The sequence below is a fragment of the Penaeus chinensis genome, chromosome 35, assembly GCF_019202785.1.
Source record: "Penaeus chinensis breed Huanghai No. 1 chromosome 35, ASM1920278v2, whole genome shotgun sequence".
Classification (NCBI taxonomy): domain Eukaryota; kingdom Metazoa; phylum Arthropoda; class Malacostraca; order Decapoda; family Penaeidae; genus Penaeus; species Penaeus chinensis.
In genome coordinates, this window is record NC_061853.1 from 4,266,942 (window position 1) to 4,281,742 (window position 14,801).

Consider the following 14,801-nt stretch of genomic DNA (forward strand, 5'->3'; position numbering starts at 1 on the left):
TGTAAGAGAGAGAGAGAGAGAGAGAGAGGAGAGAGAGACGAGAGGGGGGGAAAAGGGGAGAGAGAGAGAGAAAGAGAGAGAGAGAGGAGAGAGAGAGAGTGGAGATGGAGAGAGAGAGAGAGGGGAGATGGGAGATAGAGAGAGAGGAGAGAGAGAGAGATGAGAGAAGAGTGAGGAGAGATTGAGAGCCTTGAGTTTTTGAGAGAGAGAGAGAGAGGAGAGAGAGAGAGATGACGAGAGAGATGTGAGAGGAGAGGTTTGGGGGCGAAAGGAGAGAGACTACAAACACATGAGTCAGAAATAAGCTTCATCAACGTATTCTCATGAAATAAGAATCCAAATATACACGTAGATTCACAAAAACACCAACACCCAAATACACACAGCGCCCTCCTTCGCATCCATCATGTCGCGTAAATCCGAATACGCTCAAGCCTCTCGGTCAGCACACCCCGCAAAACTGAATACGCTCTAGCCTCCGGACGCCACGCAGCGGCCGCGTTTTGTAGATTAACCGACGACGCTCAATTTGACAAGATGATCGCACTTTCCCCCTCTCACAAGCCTTATTTCTGGCCCTTTCACTGATAATTTGACCAAGTAGAGCATCGTAATTTTGTATGAGATAGGCTAGGACGCTGGTAATTACATTGGCTATTGTTAATAAGGTAAGAAATGGGAGAAAATCAGTGTTTAGTTCAAAACGGAGGTAACATTCTGGCTCGATCCAAAAATTATTTATTAGGTAATGTACTTCGAAAATTAGAGTTATTATTCAGAGTAGGATTGCATCATAGGATATCTTGGCCTCCGCTCTCAGCCTTGGGGCAAAGACCAGTAGAATTATAGTACACATATTCTAGCTAGAGAGAGAAAATGGTTCCTTTATATATCTACGGAGTTCTACAAGCTGTATTTTGCCAGGATATGCTTGGTGGCGTTTATATGGCCGTGAAAGGGATGCAGAGTGCAAATGCAACAGCCCATAGCATTGCCTGATGTATATCTGAATTCTAGTGAATAACTTTTAACTTGCTTTTACTTTGTGCAAATATAGGTCAAAGTATAGGAGGTCAGTGTATGGCAATACTGTAAAGGAAGGGATGTATTTTCATTTTATATGGTGTAATTAACTGCAAGGAAGTTAAAAATAAGTGGTAGATATTCAGAATGCCTTCACATATCTGATCATGATGATGGCGATATAGATGTAATGGTACCAGGAAAATTGTAACTTGGAATATGGGATTTTTTTATATTCCAGAGCAAGGGTTGGGGGGTCGGTAGTTTCCTGAGGGGGAGGCACATCGGGCTGTGCTCCCTGTATTTGACTGTATATTGACCAAAGCGTTGTATGTTATTCATATTTTACCCAGCAATTTTCCTGGTACCTTTCATGCCTTCCCTTGGTATCGGTGCCAAGACTGGGGGGGGTTAGCGGGGTTCCACATCATAATTTCTGTATATATATAGGTAATAGAGAGTAAGTGAATCCATCGCTGCCACTATCATCATGATCAGTCATGTGAAGGTATTCTAAACATTCACCAAAGAAATGAGTGCGCTCACAGAGTGTACCTATAATAAGCATTTAGATATCTTACAGAGACCTTTTTTTTCTAAGTTGCTCAAAATATTTACAGTACAGTATTAAGTACTATTTTGAACACATAATTCATTCCCGTGACATATTGACTAAAGGGGTCTGGAGTGATCGGCAAGTATTAGAAAGGTTTTTAGTTAATACAGCAATCTTTGTTTGGTTGTTCTGTGCATATCAACTAAAAGCTGTGATCATTACTTTTTGTACTCTGAACCCCATGTCACTAATGACTAACATACTGGGAGGAAATGTCAAAATCTTCATGATATGTATATGCTGTAGTCTGTAATGTTTACCAGCGACAAGGGGTTAAGTATATCCAGTAATGGTACAATGTCAAGCAATGACTACAACCTGTGCACAAGTACTCTGAAGGCCAGCAAACTATTCTGGCAAGGAGTAAATTTATTTATCATTCTTTTATGTGTTTCTTTATGAAATTATAACAGCTTTTCTCCATCCATGCAGCATTTTTTGAAATATTACACATTCCCATTTTTTAAAATATGGTTATAAAGATATTTGGTTATATGGTATGCTTCTGAATTATCAGAAAAGATAATCAATTTTAATGTGATAAATTATGCTTGTACTGAGAACCTTTAGTTTAGCCTGTGTGTTTTTAAAGATTCAAATCTGATATTGCAGTAGAAATATATTGCTTTATACCTATATCTATATTGTATAAACTTGTACATCTCATATCATATATTGCAGTGAATATTTGGTGGGAGAAAAGTGTGTGCAAATTGCTAGGTGTAAAGCATTTCTTTAGATGGGAACTGTGCTCTCAAAAGAATTCACAGTTGACTATTTTTTTTTTTTTTTTTTTTTTTTTTTTTTTTTTTTTTTTTTAAGTTGTTTCAATTATGAGGAGACAATAAGCTGTCATTGATATGCAAGAAATATTACAAAGCATACTCACTTTGCCTAAGTATAGAGTGGTGTATGAACTGTGATCTTGGTATGTTTCAATCTACTTGAATATGATTTACTTGATTTTAGTGATTCTGGGATGATTTTAAATTATATTGATCTTATTTTTCCCTACAGTTTCTGTTTTCTCCTATGCCCTATGTTTTGTGCATTATGATTACAGAAAAGATTTGGAGTAACATAGAACTGAATGTAGTCTTAGCTTATATACAAAAAGGGTCTATTTAACATTCAGCCATTTAGCTATTCCAGGATATAGATAAACCCTCTCCAGTGTCTGACACGTTGAATCTTGACCAAATTATGCTTATTCTGGCTAAACCTAAGATTCCAGCCAAGCCCTATGTATTTCTAGAGTCTCATATTTATATGTATAGACAGATATATATATATATATATATATATATATATATATATATATATATATTTATATATTTATATATATATATATAATGTATGATATATAATATATTAAATTGATTTATGTTCTTTTTCTCTTATCAGAGTTTCATCTGCACTTGTGTTGAAGATGGATTTTTCAGCTGTACAGTTTGGGGATGAAATTCTTGGTTAGTAATCATATGGAATTTTGTCATAGATTTGATATTTGTAGTTGTTCAGCCTTTGAAGTCATAGAGAACTAAAGCTTTATATGCAGTAAACTAATGAAAGTATTTCTATGTTCAGGGTATAAGAATTTAGTAAATCAATTTTTGCTGTAATGCAGATTCCTTTTTAGCATCCAGCAGTTAATGATTAACAAAAAAATAATGTGCATGGTTTTTTTTTTCTACCATTATTACAATTTTCATGAATGACATATATGTATACTAGTGCTAATGCAAGTTCATCCAACAGGGTATGATGGGAGCAACACCTTTAGCGAAGAGGGTACAGCCTACGCGGAAATGTACGCGGGGGAGGGTGGGGAAGGCTTTCCAGCTGGTAGTGAATTTCCCCATGACTCCCAAGAGGTGGAATTCATGAATGGCGGAGACTACCAGGAGAGCCAGACGGTGTTGGTGGATGGAGGCGACCGCTTCGGAGTGTCAGCCGTCACTGTGGACAGGAAGGAAGAGCTTGTCTGGATGGGTAACTCAGGGGTAAGGACGGGAAAGTTTTGAACTATCAAAGTAGAGATACTCTAGGGTAAAGAGAGAGAAATATCAAACATTGAATGGCTTATACAACTTTTGCCTGTCATTTCCTTCCTCCCTTGATTAAATAGATTAATCAAACTTTTACAGGGACATGTGACCTCCTATCTCAGCACCGAACTCATGAAGTATACATCTTTTCAAGTTCACGCTACAGAAGAAATACGTGATTTAAGATCAACTGATGCAGGTATTCTGGCTCTCACACCTACTTCATTAAACCTTTGGACCAGACAGGGAACCCCAGTCTTTTCCCATAGGTAAGTATTGTTTTGTTTATGTTTCTACAAATCATTGGTTGTATTAGATGGATTAGAGACTGAAGAAGGGGACTGAACCAGGTAAACAGTGATACAAGTGCTGCAAAAGTATCCAGTGACTGACAAAAGATTTTAAAATCTGATCTTTTGATGCAGGAGTAATTAAAAAGATATTGTTTCCAGATCCCCACAGTTAGAGAACATGCAGTGCATGCTTCAGCTTGGGGGTAACTTTTCTCATCGCCTTCTGCTTGGGGGTCATCAAGGCTCCATGGTGGAGTACGACCTCACGCGGCAAGAGCAGACTCGATGTGTAAGTTTTATTCTGTTTGGGTGAACTATAATGGAATAAGTTGTAATATGAAGTATAATCATATATGATAAGGGACTAGTATTTGTCAGAATTAGGAATTTTATAGATTTGGTGTCTTGTCTTACAGTGATTGTGGTTATTTTGTTGTATTCTTTCATACATTTTATTGTTTTCACTTTTTTTTTAAATTTAGTTTTGTTTGTAACTTCTATATTTTTATTATCTTTCTGTCACAGAACTGTTGACATATGTTATTACATGGAAGAGAGAATCAGTTAAGCATTCTATAATCTGTCTTTGTGTCTTTGTGTAACTGCAGCACCAGGTAGGTGAACAAGGCTGTGTAATCTTGCGCGATCATGCCCGGTTTGTGTGCCATGGAGACTTAACAGGAAGGATTGTCCTCCATGATCCTCGAACAATGCGTCAGGAGCATTACTTCCAGGCGCACACAGGAAGCTTGTCGGACTTTGATGTCCTGGGGAACTACATTGCAACTTGTGGCTTCTCAAACAGGTTAGTGAGTTTGTGTGTTGGTGTGGATTTTGCTTGCCTTTAAGACTGTTCTCAAAGGTTTAAGATTATGAGTTTGTCAGTGAAGACACTGTTTTCTCTGTTTTGCTGTATTAAGATATTGATTAGCTGTTTGTAGGCATACATTATAAGGCCTACCTCATTATGGTATGTTGAAAATATTTGGTAAAGATGAATTCCTCAAAATTTGTTTCTTTTCTATGAAAAAAGAGCATATACATCATAAAACAGTGTTTTGCTGCCCTTTATTTAACAGTCTATAAATTTACAAAGGAATTTCAGTCTCTCAAAAATCCCTTTATGTTTCACACAAAAATAAATGACATAACTGGTAATTAATTCCTTGCTTGCAGGATGGGACAAATGATGGGTGACCAATTTGTTATGGTGTTCGACTTGCGGATGATGAAGTTGTCCCTGCCTCTCAGGGCACTAGTCCCTCCTTTCCTTCTGCGGTTCGTGCCTGGCCTCTCATCATGCCTGGCTGTGGTCTCACCCCTCGGCCACTGGCAGCTCATGGATGCAGGTCAGCCTGATAATGCCATCATGAGCATGAGCTATCAGGTATGTTGGGGCTGTGGATTTATGTGGTTTGTGTCTTTTGGTTAAGTGAAAACTTTTTTTATGGGGAGGGGGTCTTTTGTATTTTGTTCTGGATTTTTATGATTTGAATAAGGTTGATTATGAGCTATTCTCTTTGGGCAATGGGAGATTAGTATCAGCTTTGATTATAGCTCAAGGTCTGGTGCTAAGATTATAGTGATCATGTAATGGACTAATCAGTGTGTGGATTCACTTCCCTTCACTTGGACTACACCACCTATTATGGGCTTCATACTTGATAGTCTGCAGTGTTTTTGCAACAATGGTACTTGTAGGAAAAGAAGGTTTGTTTTTGGAAGAGTTGCCAGAGTGGTTGTGCAGTCAATTTTAGAAAGGGTATCTGTTAAGGTTCTTGCCTGATTTCTATAACCTTTGCACTAGACCTCTTGGAAAGAAAAAAGTGTTTCCTGTCTGTCAGATCCCTCATTTGCTAAGATATCAAAGTTCTTAAAACCAGTGTCATTTGATCTTTTGTTTACATTCCATCCTGGCTCCTTTATTGTTGCCATAGTCTACTAGAGTAAGGATATGTGACTAATTATTTTGACAGCTAGGCCTGTAGTCTGTAGGTCTATTATGTAGTCTTATAATATGTATGATATTGTTTTGCCCAAATTGTGATGCCATTCCATAAGTATGTCTAATCAATAAGATAAATTGATATTGTTTATATATTTAAACAAAATTATTTGCAGGTTTATGATTGGTCTTATTTTGCAGTTTATATGGCATGTATGTGTCACATATTTGTCTCATTTTACAATGTACGTAAAAAATTTGCACATCAATCAATTATTGTATTTTGCATATACTCTTCTACAGGTCAACTGCTCACCAGAGAGCGTCATCACAACCTTTGATGTAGCATCATCATCACAGGCTCTAGTGTTCGGGGATAATCTGGGGTCATTGCATCTCTTCAGCACAGGGAATAAACCAACCTTCAATAACTTTTCACAAGTAAGGATTTTGTAATAATTTGTTTTAATTATTTTTATCTGTTATTAACTTCTTTTTTTATAGTTATGATTCATTGATAAATTGTTTAAAGTTCAATACGTCAGATGATTAATTGTGACTTTTCTGCAGTTTTAAGCAATGTTTTTAACTCTTATTAAGAAAGATGTGTCTCTGTTGTAAAAGATACTTGGTAATATTACTGTTTGTGATGTTCATGTTTTTTTCTTTCCTTTTTTTGATAAATACTTTTACTATAGGGAAAAGAATTGACACTTTGGATGAAAAACGAAAGTATAATGTGGTCAGGCACTGATTACTTTAATTGTCTATGAAGAAATTATAGTATAATCCCACCATATTCCAAGCAGAAATGTTAGAATGAGAAAAGCAACTGTAACAGTTTATGATCTGACTAAAAACTAGAGCATGTGATTCATAATTTTGTTGTTAGGGTCCTTTTTTTTTTTTTTTTTTTTTTTTTTTTTTTTTTTTTTTTTTTTTTTTTTTTTTTTTTTTTTCTAAATTATTTAGGCAGTTGAAGTTTACTGCCAACTCTATCCTTTGGCTTCTTCAAATAAGCATTAACCATTGATAACCACACACGCACAAAATAAATCTCTGACTTGAATTCTTATTTGATTTGGTAAGCTACAGTATCCATATTTTATAACATTTCTTGAAAGTGTCCTCTTCTTAACCTTCTAATACTTCTATTGGGCTCATTTTTTCTTCATTTATTTCATATTTTTGTCCAAGTATGATTAGTGTGATGATTTTGCAAACGTTTATTTATACTAGCATGTGCGGCTAGAATTCACAGCATATAAAAATGATAACTGAATAAGGGCAAGCAACATTGTAAACGTGCCTTAATGCCAAAATCCTAAACATTTTAATTACATCAAAAGTCAAAATAGGGGTTTACATATAACATAACACAATAGGGGTTTACATATAACATAACACAATACGGGTTTACATATAACATAACACAATACGGGTTTACATATAACATAACACAATACGGGTTTACATATAACATAACACAAATATAAATCAATGTATGGTTTTGGTCATGCCTATATCGACGAACCTTCCGCAGGAGACTATAATGCCAGATCTACCAGAGCAAGTGCAGACAATGCCCCTAACAGACTCCACCTCCTCCACTGCCTCCCTTCCCATGTACTACCCGACCAGTGCGTTGTTATCGGATTGGCCAGAGCAGTACATGAGGGTTCGGTACAGGTAAGAAAGTGGTCTCGGTATTGGAAATCTTCGTCTTTTCTTTTTTTCCTTCTTTCTTCTTTCTTATTCTGCTCTCTCTTCTTCTTCTTCTTCTCTCTTCTTCTTTTCTTTCTTCTTGTTCTTCTTCTTTTTTTTATTCTTGTTCTTCTTCTTCCCTTTTTTTGCTTTTATTCCTTTACTTTTTTCTTTCTTTTTATTCTCTTTCTTTCTCCATTCTTTCTTCTTCTTTACTTATTATTTTTATTATTATTTTATCTTTTTTTATTCTTTTACTTCTTTTACTTCTATTTCTTCACCATTATCTCCATCATATTGAAATATTATAAATAAGCTTTTATGCTATTTGCAACTGTTTATTGTTAAATCTTGGGATCTATTTCTTAGTATTTCATTATGAGCCCCTTGCAAATAGCTTCTTTTACAATCTCTCTCTCTCTCTCTTTTCCTCTCTCTTTTCCTCTCTCTTTTCCTCGCTCTCTTCCTCTCTCTCTCTCTCTCTCTCTCTCTCTCTCTCTCTCTCTCTCTCTCTCTCTCTCTCTCTCTCTCTCTCTCTCTCTCTCTCTCTCTCTTTCTCTCTCTCTTTCTCTCTATCTCTCTCTCTCTCTCTCTCTCTCTCTTCTCTCTCTCTCTCTCTCTCTCTCTCTCTCTCTCTCTCTCTCTCTCTCTCTCTCTCTTTTCTCTCTCTCTCTCTCTCTCTCTCTCTCTCTCTCTCTCTCTCTCTCTCTCTCTCTCTCTCTCTCTCTCTCTCTCTCTCTCTCTCTTTCTCTTCTTTTCCTCTCTCTCTCTCTCTCTCTCTCTCTCTCTCTCTCTCTCTCTCTCTCTCTCTCTCTCTCTCTCTCTCTCTCTCTCTCTCTCTCTCTCTCTCTCTCTTTCTCTCTCTCTTTTCCTCTCTCTTTTCCTCTCTCTCTTTCTCTCTCTCTCTTTCTCTCTCTCTCTTTCTCTCTCTCTCTTTCTCTCTCTCTCTTTCTCTCTCTCTCTTCTCTCTCTCTCTCTCTCTCTCTCTCTCTCTCTCTCTCTCTCTCTCTCTCTCTCTCTCTCTCTCTCTCTCTCTCTCTCTCTCTCTCTCTCTCCTCTCTCTCTTTTCCTCTCTTTCTCTCTCCGCTCTCTCTTTCTGTCTGTCTGTCCTCTCTCTCTCTCTCTCTCTCTCTCTCTCTCTCTCTCTCTCTCTCTCTCTCTCTCTCTCTCTCTCTCTCTCTCTCTCTCTCTCTCTCTCTCTCCCTCCCTCCCTCCCTCCCTCCCTCCCTCCCTCCCTCCCTCTCTCCCTCTGCTCATTCAAAAAACTCAGTGTAAACAATCATCTTAACCTGTGTATGATAGCCTTTTTACTATGGATCTTGAATATGCTTGTCATTTTTTCTCTGATACATATTTTTATATCAACAGGCCAACCCCTCCTGTTGACCCATCTCTTCTAGCAAGCATGAAGATTGTAGGTTCCATTGGCTATGCACCAAATTTACACAACAGGAAAAGGAATCAGGTGAGTGAATTGTGTTTACTGATACTATTGCCTTCAAAGAGCCAGTACACATTTAACCCAACTGCCATGGATTTAAGTTCTGTCCCCTGTAGTTTTTGGTAAATTTTGTTACATACAGATGGCTCCACATGTGCTCAGCTGGGAAGGAGTCTGTCAGTAGGCCCTAGTTATCGATCCTGATTTCACCATTCCTTGAAATGGCTGGAAAATGTGTTTTTCTTATTGATACTATTGCTATCAATACTGTCATTATTGTTAGTGATGTTATGATTTTTAGATTGTTATTGAAATGTTTTAGACAATGAAATTATTCAAAGGACCCTTTCCAAAAGTGAAGGAAATGGGTAAACAGGTGAGATAGGTAGTTCTAATAACTGGCTATTTTGTGATTAAGAACTAATAGAGCCATCTGTGTGTAAGTATAATAAATAAACTAGTACTCCAGTGAGCATGGCATGTAATCTTGCGACAGTAGGCGATTGGGTTAATTTTGTATGACCATTTAATTCAAGGAAGAGGAAGTAGGTGTATTTTGCTATGTCAGAATATTAAAATATGTTGTTGAGAAACTCCACATTGATATATTATCTCCTAGTATATATTGTAGTTCTTGAGAATCCATTACAGTCAGTGAGAGGGGTGAATGAAAATAAATAGGCCTAGAGAAGTTGTCCTTGGTTATACATCATGTTAGTTAGGGAATATTATGGTACTCAGACTTTCAGCATTACAGTAAGATTATGGTCTATTCCAGATGTGTAGATGTCTAGACAGATGCATTTTTATTGTAAACTGTATTGTTTCTCTTGATATTTGTGCTGCTAGACAAACTACATTATTTAATACTATTCCACACCTCTGTGCTATACTTTTCTCATTCAGTAATAAAATGTAGGTGTTAGCTTTACCATTACAATTTCGAGTCATTCTCTCCTAAATGTGAACTAGGAATCCAAACAAGATAGCCTTAAGGGAAAATGGGAAGTCATATTCATGAGCTTCCTTAGTGAGAGATCAAGGAATGCTTCAGCTTAAATAGGGTTTGAAAAATCATTACAGATCTGGTGATTAACCCTTTAACTTCGGATAGCATGTAGATCATTCCATGGCAAGAATTATTGCTCTCTGGGGCATGTATGTTTAATCACACCTTTATATCATACAGACTTTGCACCATGACAGTTGGGAATTTTTGTAGAACATCAGGCTTTAAAATAACATTAAGACTTCATTTCAGTCATTGTCTTCAATGAGGCTTATAAGTCTTGAAAACATGGTCTTTCCCACTCAAGGCATACACCATGATATGCACATGTGGCCATGGAATTTGGGCCTTTCAGTGTTTTAGATGGCCTGGGGGTATTGCATTAAAAAACGGAGACACATCTCCATTGCTTTTTATTGATATGTATGATTTCAAGTTTGTGAGGTAGTTACATTGAAGGACAATTATATTTTGCAGCTTGTAGTAGATAATGTAATAGTTCCTTTTTGTATATGGCTATTCCAAACTTTATTATTGGGAGACTTGTTTAAAGAATAAAGCAGTCTTGATATTTTATTTCCTTGTTCATAGGTGCCTTACAAGTTCAGCAGAAACAAAGGACCAAAGTCAAACTCCAATGAGAATTCGACAGGCAAGAATGAAGATGGCATCGCAGTGCACGTTCCCTGGAGATACCGCAAAATGGAGATCAAGTACAGCAAGTTGGGGATGGATGACTTTGATTACGACCAGTATAATCGCACAAGTTTTTCGGGGCTGGATATGTCTCTCCCTAATTCTTATTGCAATCCTATGCTGCAGGTTTGTCTCTATCATTGTATGATTGTGTGTTTATCCACTGTTAGAGAAGATGTGAATAGATTAAGGAAATTCTTTAAGTGGTTAGCTTTGGGGAGTTTCTGATGTGTTATTTTTTCTTAATGCTTTTGCTATTCTCCTTCTTTGTCTACTTGTAATGTTTTATTATAGAAAATTACTTGTAAAATATCAACTCTGTAAAAAAAGAGAAAAAAAATGATGAACCAGATTTCCTGCCCTAGAGCTATATATCATGCATTTTATTGAAATTTCTACCACAATTAACCCAATGTGCACAGGCTTTGTCAGTGGCCATGTGATCCACAAAAAGGGTATATTTGTATGGGCCACATCTGTAGGGATGCCACCCATGCCATCGGCACTATGCTGCCACAACATCATAATAGATGCCACCTGAAAACAAGGGATTAATATCTTGTCCAAAAAATTGATATTCATCAAGTGTAAAAAATTTTTTTTTTTTTTTTTTTTGTAAAAGGTGTCTTCCTACAGAATGGAAAATTACTGTGTTCAGAATTTTAAGAATTAAAAAATAAAAGAGCCCTTTACAATTGCAGATGTTCTACTATGTTGCCCCTCTTCGAGCACTGATGATGTCCCACTTGTGCGAGCGAGAGTTCTGCTTGGTGTGTGAACTGGGCTTCCTGTTTCACATGCTGGATGTCAGCATGGGCCAAGGGATACCTTGCCATGCATCCAACTTCCTCAGAGCATTTAGAACAATACCTGAAGCGTCAGCCATGAGTCTCACGCTGTCTGATCAGGATAACAGGGCAAAGATTAACTTTGCTTTGAAGATTCAGGTAGGTTTTGTGTTTTACTGTTCCTCTTTTTACACAGAGAACAGTTTCAGGGATAATTGGTAAAGGTAGACTATTTTTGTTTTAGATTCTAGTGTCAAGTGATGTGGTAATGGATTTTTTTCTTTCTACAATAGTTATGGATCTTGTTGAAAGCAGAAATACAGAGCTTTGAGTCATTATGGTTCATAGACATCTCATTTGACTTTTTCATAAAACAAAAACAGCTCACAGCTATTGGTTAGTCAGTAATCAACTCAATAGCTGCAGATAGTGTCAACTTTCCCATAAGGAAAAAGAACAAAACAGATTACCCTGCAGTCGCATAAAAGATGCTGAAGTGTAGAGTTAGTCATAAACAGTGTTTGGTTATATATAGTGTTTACAGATATAAAATGTATGAATATTTTAGGACAATAACTTGCATCAAGATACCAGGCTAAGTATAATCAAACTTAAAATCAGTAAAGGAGCACAATTCAGATGATAAACTTCTTAATATTACCATTATTAAAAGGTGGAAATTACGAGTAATCATTATGGTTATAATATCATTCTCTTTTTGGCTTCACGAGAGGAAGTGGAAACATGTTACAATTTGATTTTAGAAGTGTGGTGTAAAGAGCAATATTGTAAACATTGGGTAGGATAAGACAATTACATGGTGAATATGAATATAACTAATAAAAGTAAAAGTGATTTATGAGAAAATATTCAAAGATCAAGCATTACATATTTGATAGATATCATAAAATGTGTGAAAAGTCTCTTTGAGCTATATTATAATGTAGGTTGTCCACAGCAGTAAATATGATTGTCTTTAAACTACATGAAAATGTGATTGGTGAAACTTTGACAACAAAGTTAGTAATTCCAAAATTCAAATATACACAACTTTTATCTGCCTGCAAAATAATTTACATCACTTTTTATGTACTACAATTTAATCATTATTTAGTCATTTTTACCCCTGAATTAGTTTCAGTTTTATAAAGAAAGATTCTCAATTACGTTTTTATACCTAACAGAATTCTGTAGCATACTTTGCATTGCTTTACAGAGTTGGAACAGGTTCGTCCTACAACAGTTGCACACCGAAACACTCGAAGAAAGAGTGTCTGCGGAAGGACGACCGCCATCTTTACCAGAGACCCCACAAGAAGCACTTACTGAAGACCCACAGGCCAGCCAACCCGCTGAGACGCAAGTACCAGAAGAGAAAGCCATTGGTAGGTCTAAGATGATATGTTCCCAAGTGCACAGGACTGGAACACTTGTAACGTTTCTGCAAAATATGTGGGTGACGATATTGTGGAATGGAAATGATTTAATTTACTTTATCCTTCTTATTTTTTCTCTCTTTCTTTTCTTTTTCTTTCTTTCTTTCTTTCTTTCTTTTTCTTTCTTTCTGGCTTGAAATCTTCCCAAAATTATGAGATTAGAGGAGAAAGTAAGCTCATGGATAATGTTTGAGAATAATTCCCAGCATACGAAATGTTCATTTACTGTTTCTGTTCTTCATTTTTCACTTCTCTGTTTTGATCTTCCTCCCTTCTCTTTTTTTCTTTCTTCTTTCTTTCTTTTCTTTTTTTTTATTATTCTTGTCCTCATTCTCATTCTCCACTTCTTCTTCTTCATCGTCTTCATCTTCTTCATCTCCTCCACTTCCTCCTCCTCCTCTTCCTCCTCCTCCTCTTCCTCCTCTTCCTCCTCCTCCTCCTCCTCCTCCTCCTCCTCCTCCTCCTCCTCCTCCTCCTCCTCCTCACCCTCTTCCTCCTCACCCTCTTCCTCCTCCTCCTCCTCCTCCTCCTTCTCCTCCTCCTCCTCCTCCTCCTCCTCCTCCTCCTCCTCACCCTCCCCCTCCTCTTCCTCCTCTTCCTCCTCTTCCTCCTCCTCCTTCTCCTCCTCCTCCTCCTCCTCCTCCTCCTCCTCCTCCTCCTCCTCCTCCTCCTCCCCCTCCTCCTCCCCCTCCTCCCCTTCATCATCAACATCACCCTTATCAACAACTTATCCTCATCCTCTTCCTTCTTTTCATTCTCATTCTTTTTCCTTTTTTTTTTCTTTTCTTCTTCTTCCACCCTCTTTTGTTATAAGAAAATCCCAAGTATCAAGGAGGAAGTAAGTATTTCAAACAAGTCAGAAAACGAGGGCCAGAATAGATTAATTTCTTCTTTCTTCCTTTCTTTCTTTTTATCCTTTTTTCTTCTTTCTTCCTTTCTTTCTTTTTATCCTTTTTTCTTCTTTCTCCTGTTCGTCTTCTTCCTCTCCTTTACCAGATGTGAAACTTTGTAACTTTATAATGTTAGGGTACATGAAAAAAACAAAAAAAAAGATCCTTTATCTTCACAATCTTTTTCAGAAAGGTTTATTGGTTTACTGTTTTATTTAATCATTAAACATATGATATAAATATTCCTCTGCTGTCATATATATCCATTTCTTATTTTTCTTCCAAGCTATTTATTTGTTTGATCAGGGTATTTACTTTGCTTTTAAAGGAAAATGTTTTGAGTATTTCTTCATTACTTTTGAAAATATTTTAGATGTTTTTATTATGGTAGATTTATTGAAAATGAGACATCAGTTTCAAAATCATCCTGGATTTCATTTTCAAGTCTGAAGAGGAAAGGGAGAGGAGGGAATATAAGACAGAGAGAGAGGAGAGGCACACAGTGAACATAGGACAGGTAAGGACAAGTGAATGGAAGTGAAGGGAGGTCAGGTCAGGTCGAAGGATCAGGCAGTCGATGCCAAGGCTGGGGTGGTCTGCATAAGGGAAGAAGGTGAGGATGCTGGCCACCCTTCACATTGACCGCCTAATCCTTCGACCTGACCTGACCTCCCTTCACTTCCGTTCACCTGTCCTCACATGTCCTGTGTCACCAAGTTGCCTCTTATCTCTCTCTCTCTTTCTCTTATACTCCCTATGCTCCCTCTCCTCTTCAGGAGGATTTTGAAACTGTTATCTCATTTTCATTAAATCTAGTTCGTGCATTGTGAGTGTTTTACCTTTTATGTGTTTATTACCATCATTATTTGTAGTAGAATTTGTAAAGTGTGCATTTTAGGTTTATTATTATGT

General features: G+C 37.0%; 1 protein-coding gene across 4 annotated transcripts in view; it reads left to right on the plus strand.

Annotated features, from left to right (window-relative positions):
• The first annotated feature begins 524 nt into the window (after positions 1-524).
• The window catches only part of LOC125044321 (PAN2-PAN3 deadenylation complex catalytic subunit PAN2-like), a 32,348-nt gene continuing 18,071 nt past the window's right edge, over positions 525-14,801 (plus strand). For all 4 annotated transcript variants that reach the window (XM_047640921.1, XM_047640922.1, XM_047640924.1 and 1 more), the window contains exons 1-13: positions 525-668; positions 3,044-3,108; positions 3,398-3,642; positions 3,787-3,956; positions 4,140-4,269; positions 4,589-4,785; positions 5,157-5,367; positions 6,229-6,366; positions 7,469-7,614; positions 8,998-9,094; positions 10,671-10,901; positions 11,477-11,722; positions 12,780-12,948. In XM_047640921.1, coding sequence (XP_047496877.1) covers positions 3,069-3,108; positions 3,398-3,642; positions 3,787-3,956; positions 4,140-4,269; positions 4,589-4,785; positions 5,157-5,367; positions 6,229-6,366; positions 7,469-7,614; positions 8,998-9,094; positions 10,671-10,901; positions 11,477-11,722; positions 12,780-12,948 — 2,020 coding nt within the window. In that variant the 5' untranslated portion in view covers positions 525-668; positions 3,044-3,068. The remainder of the gene's footprint in view (positions 669-3,043; positions 3,109-3,397; positions 3,643-3,786; positions 3,957-4,139; positions 4,270-4,588; positions 4,786-5,156; positions 5,368-6,228; positions 6,367-7,468; positions 7,615-8,997; positions 9,095-10,670; positions 10,902-11,476; positions 11,723-12,779; positions 12,949-14,801) is intronic.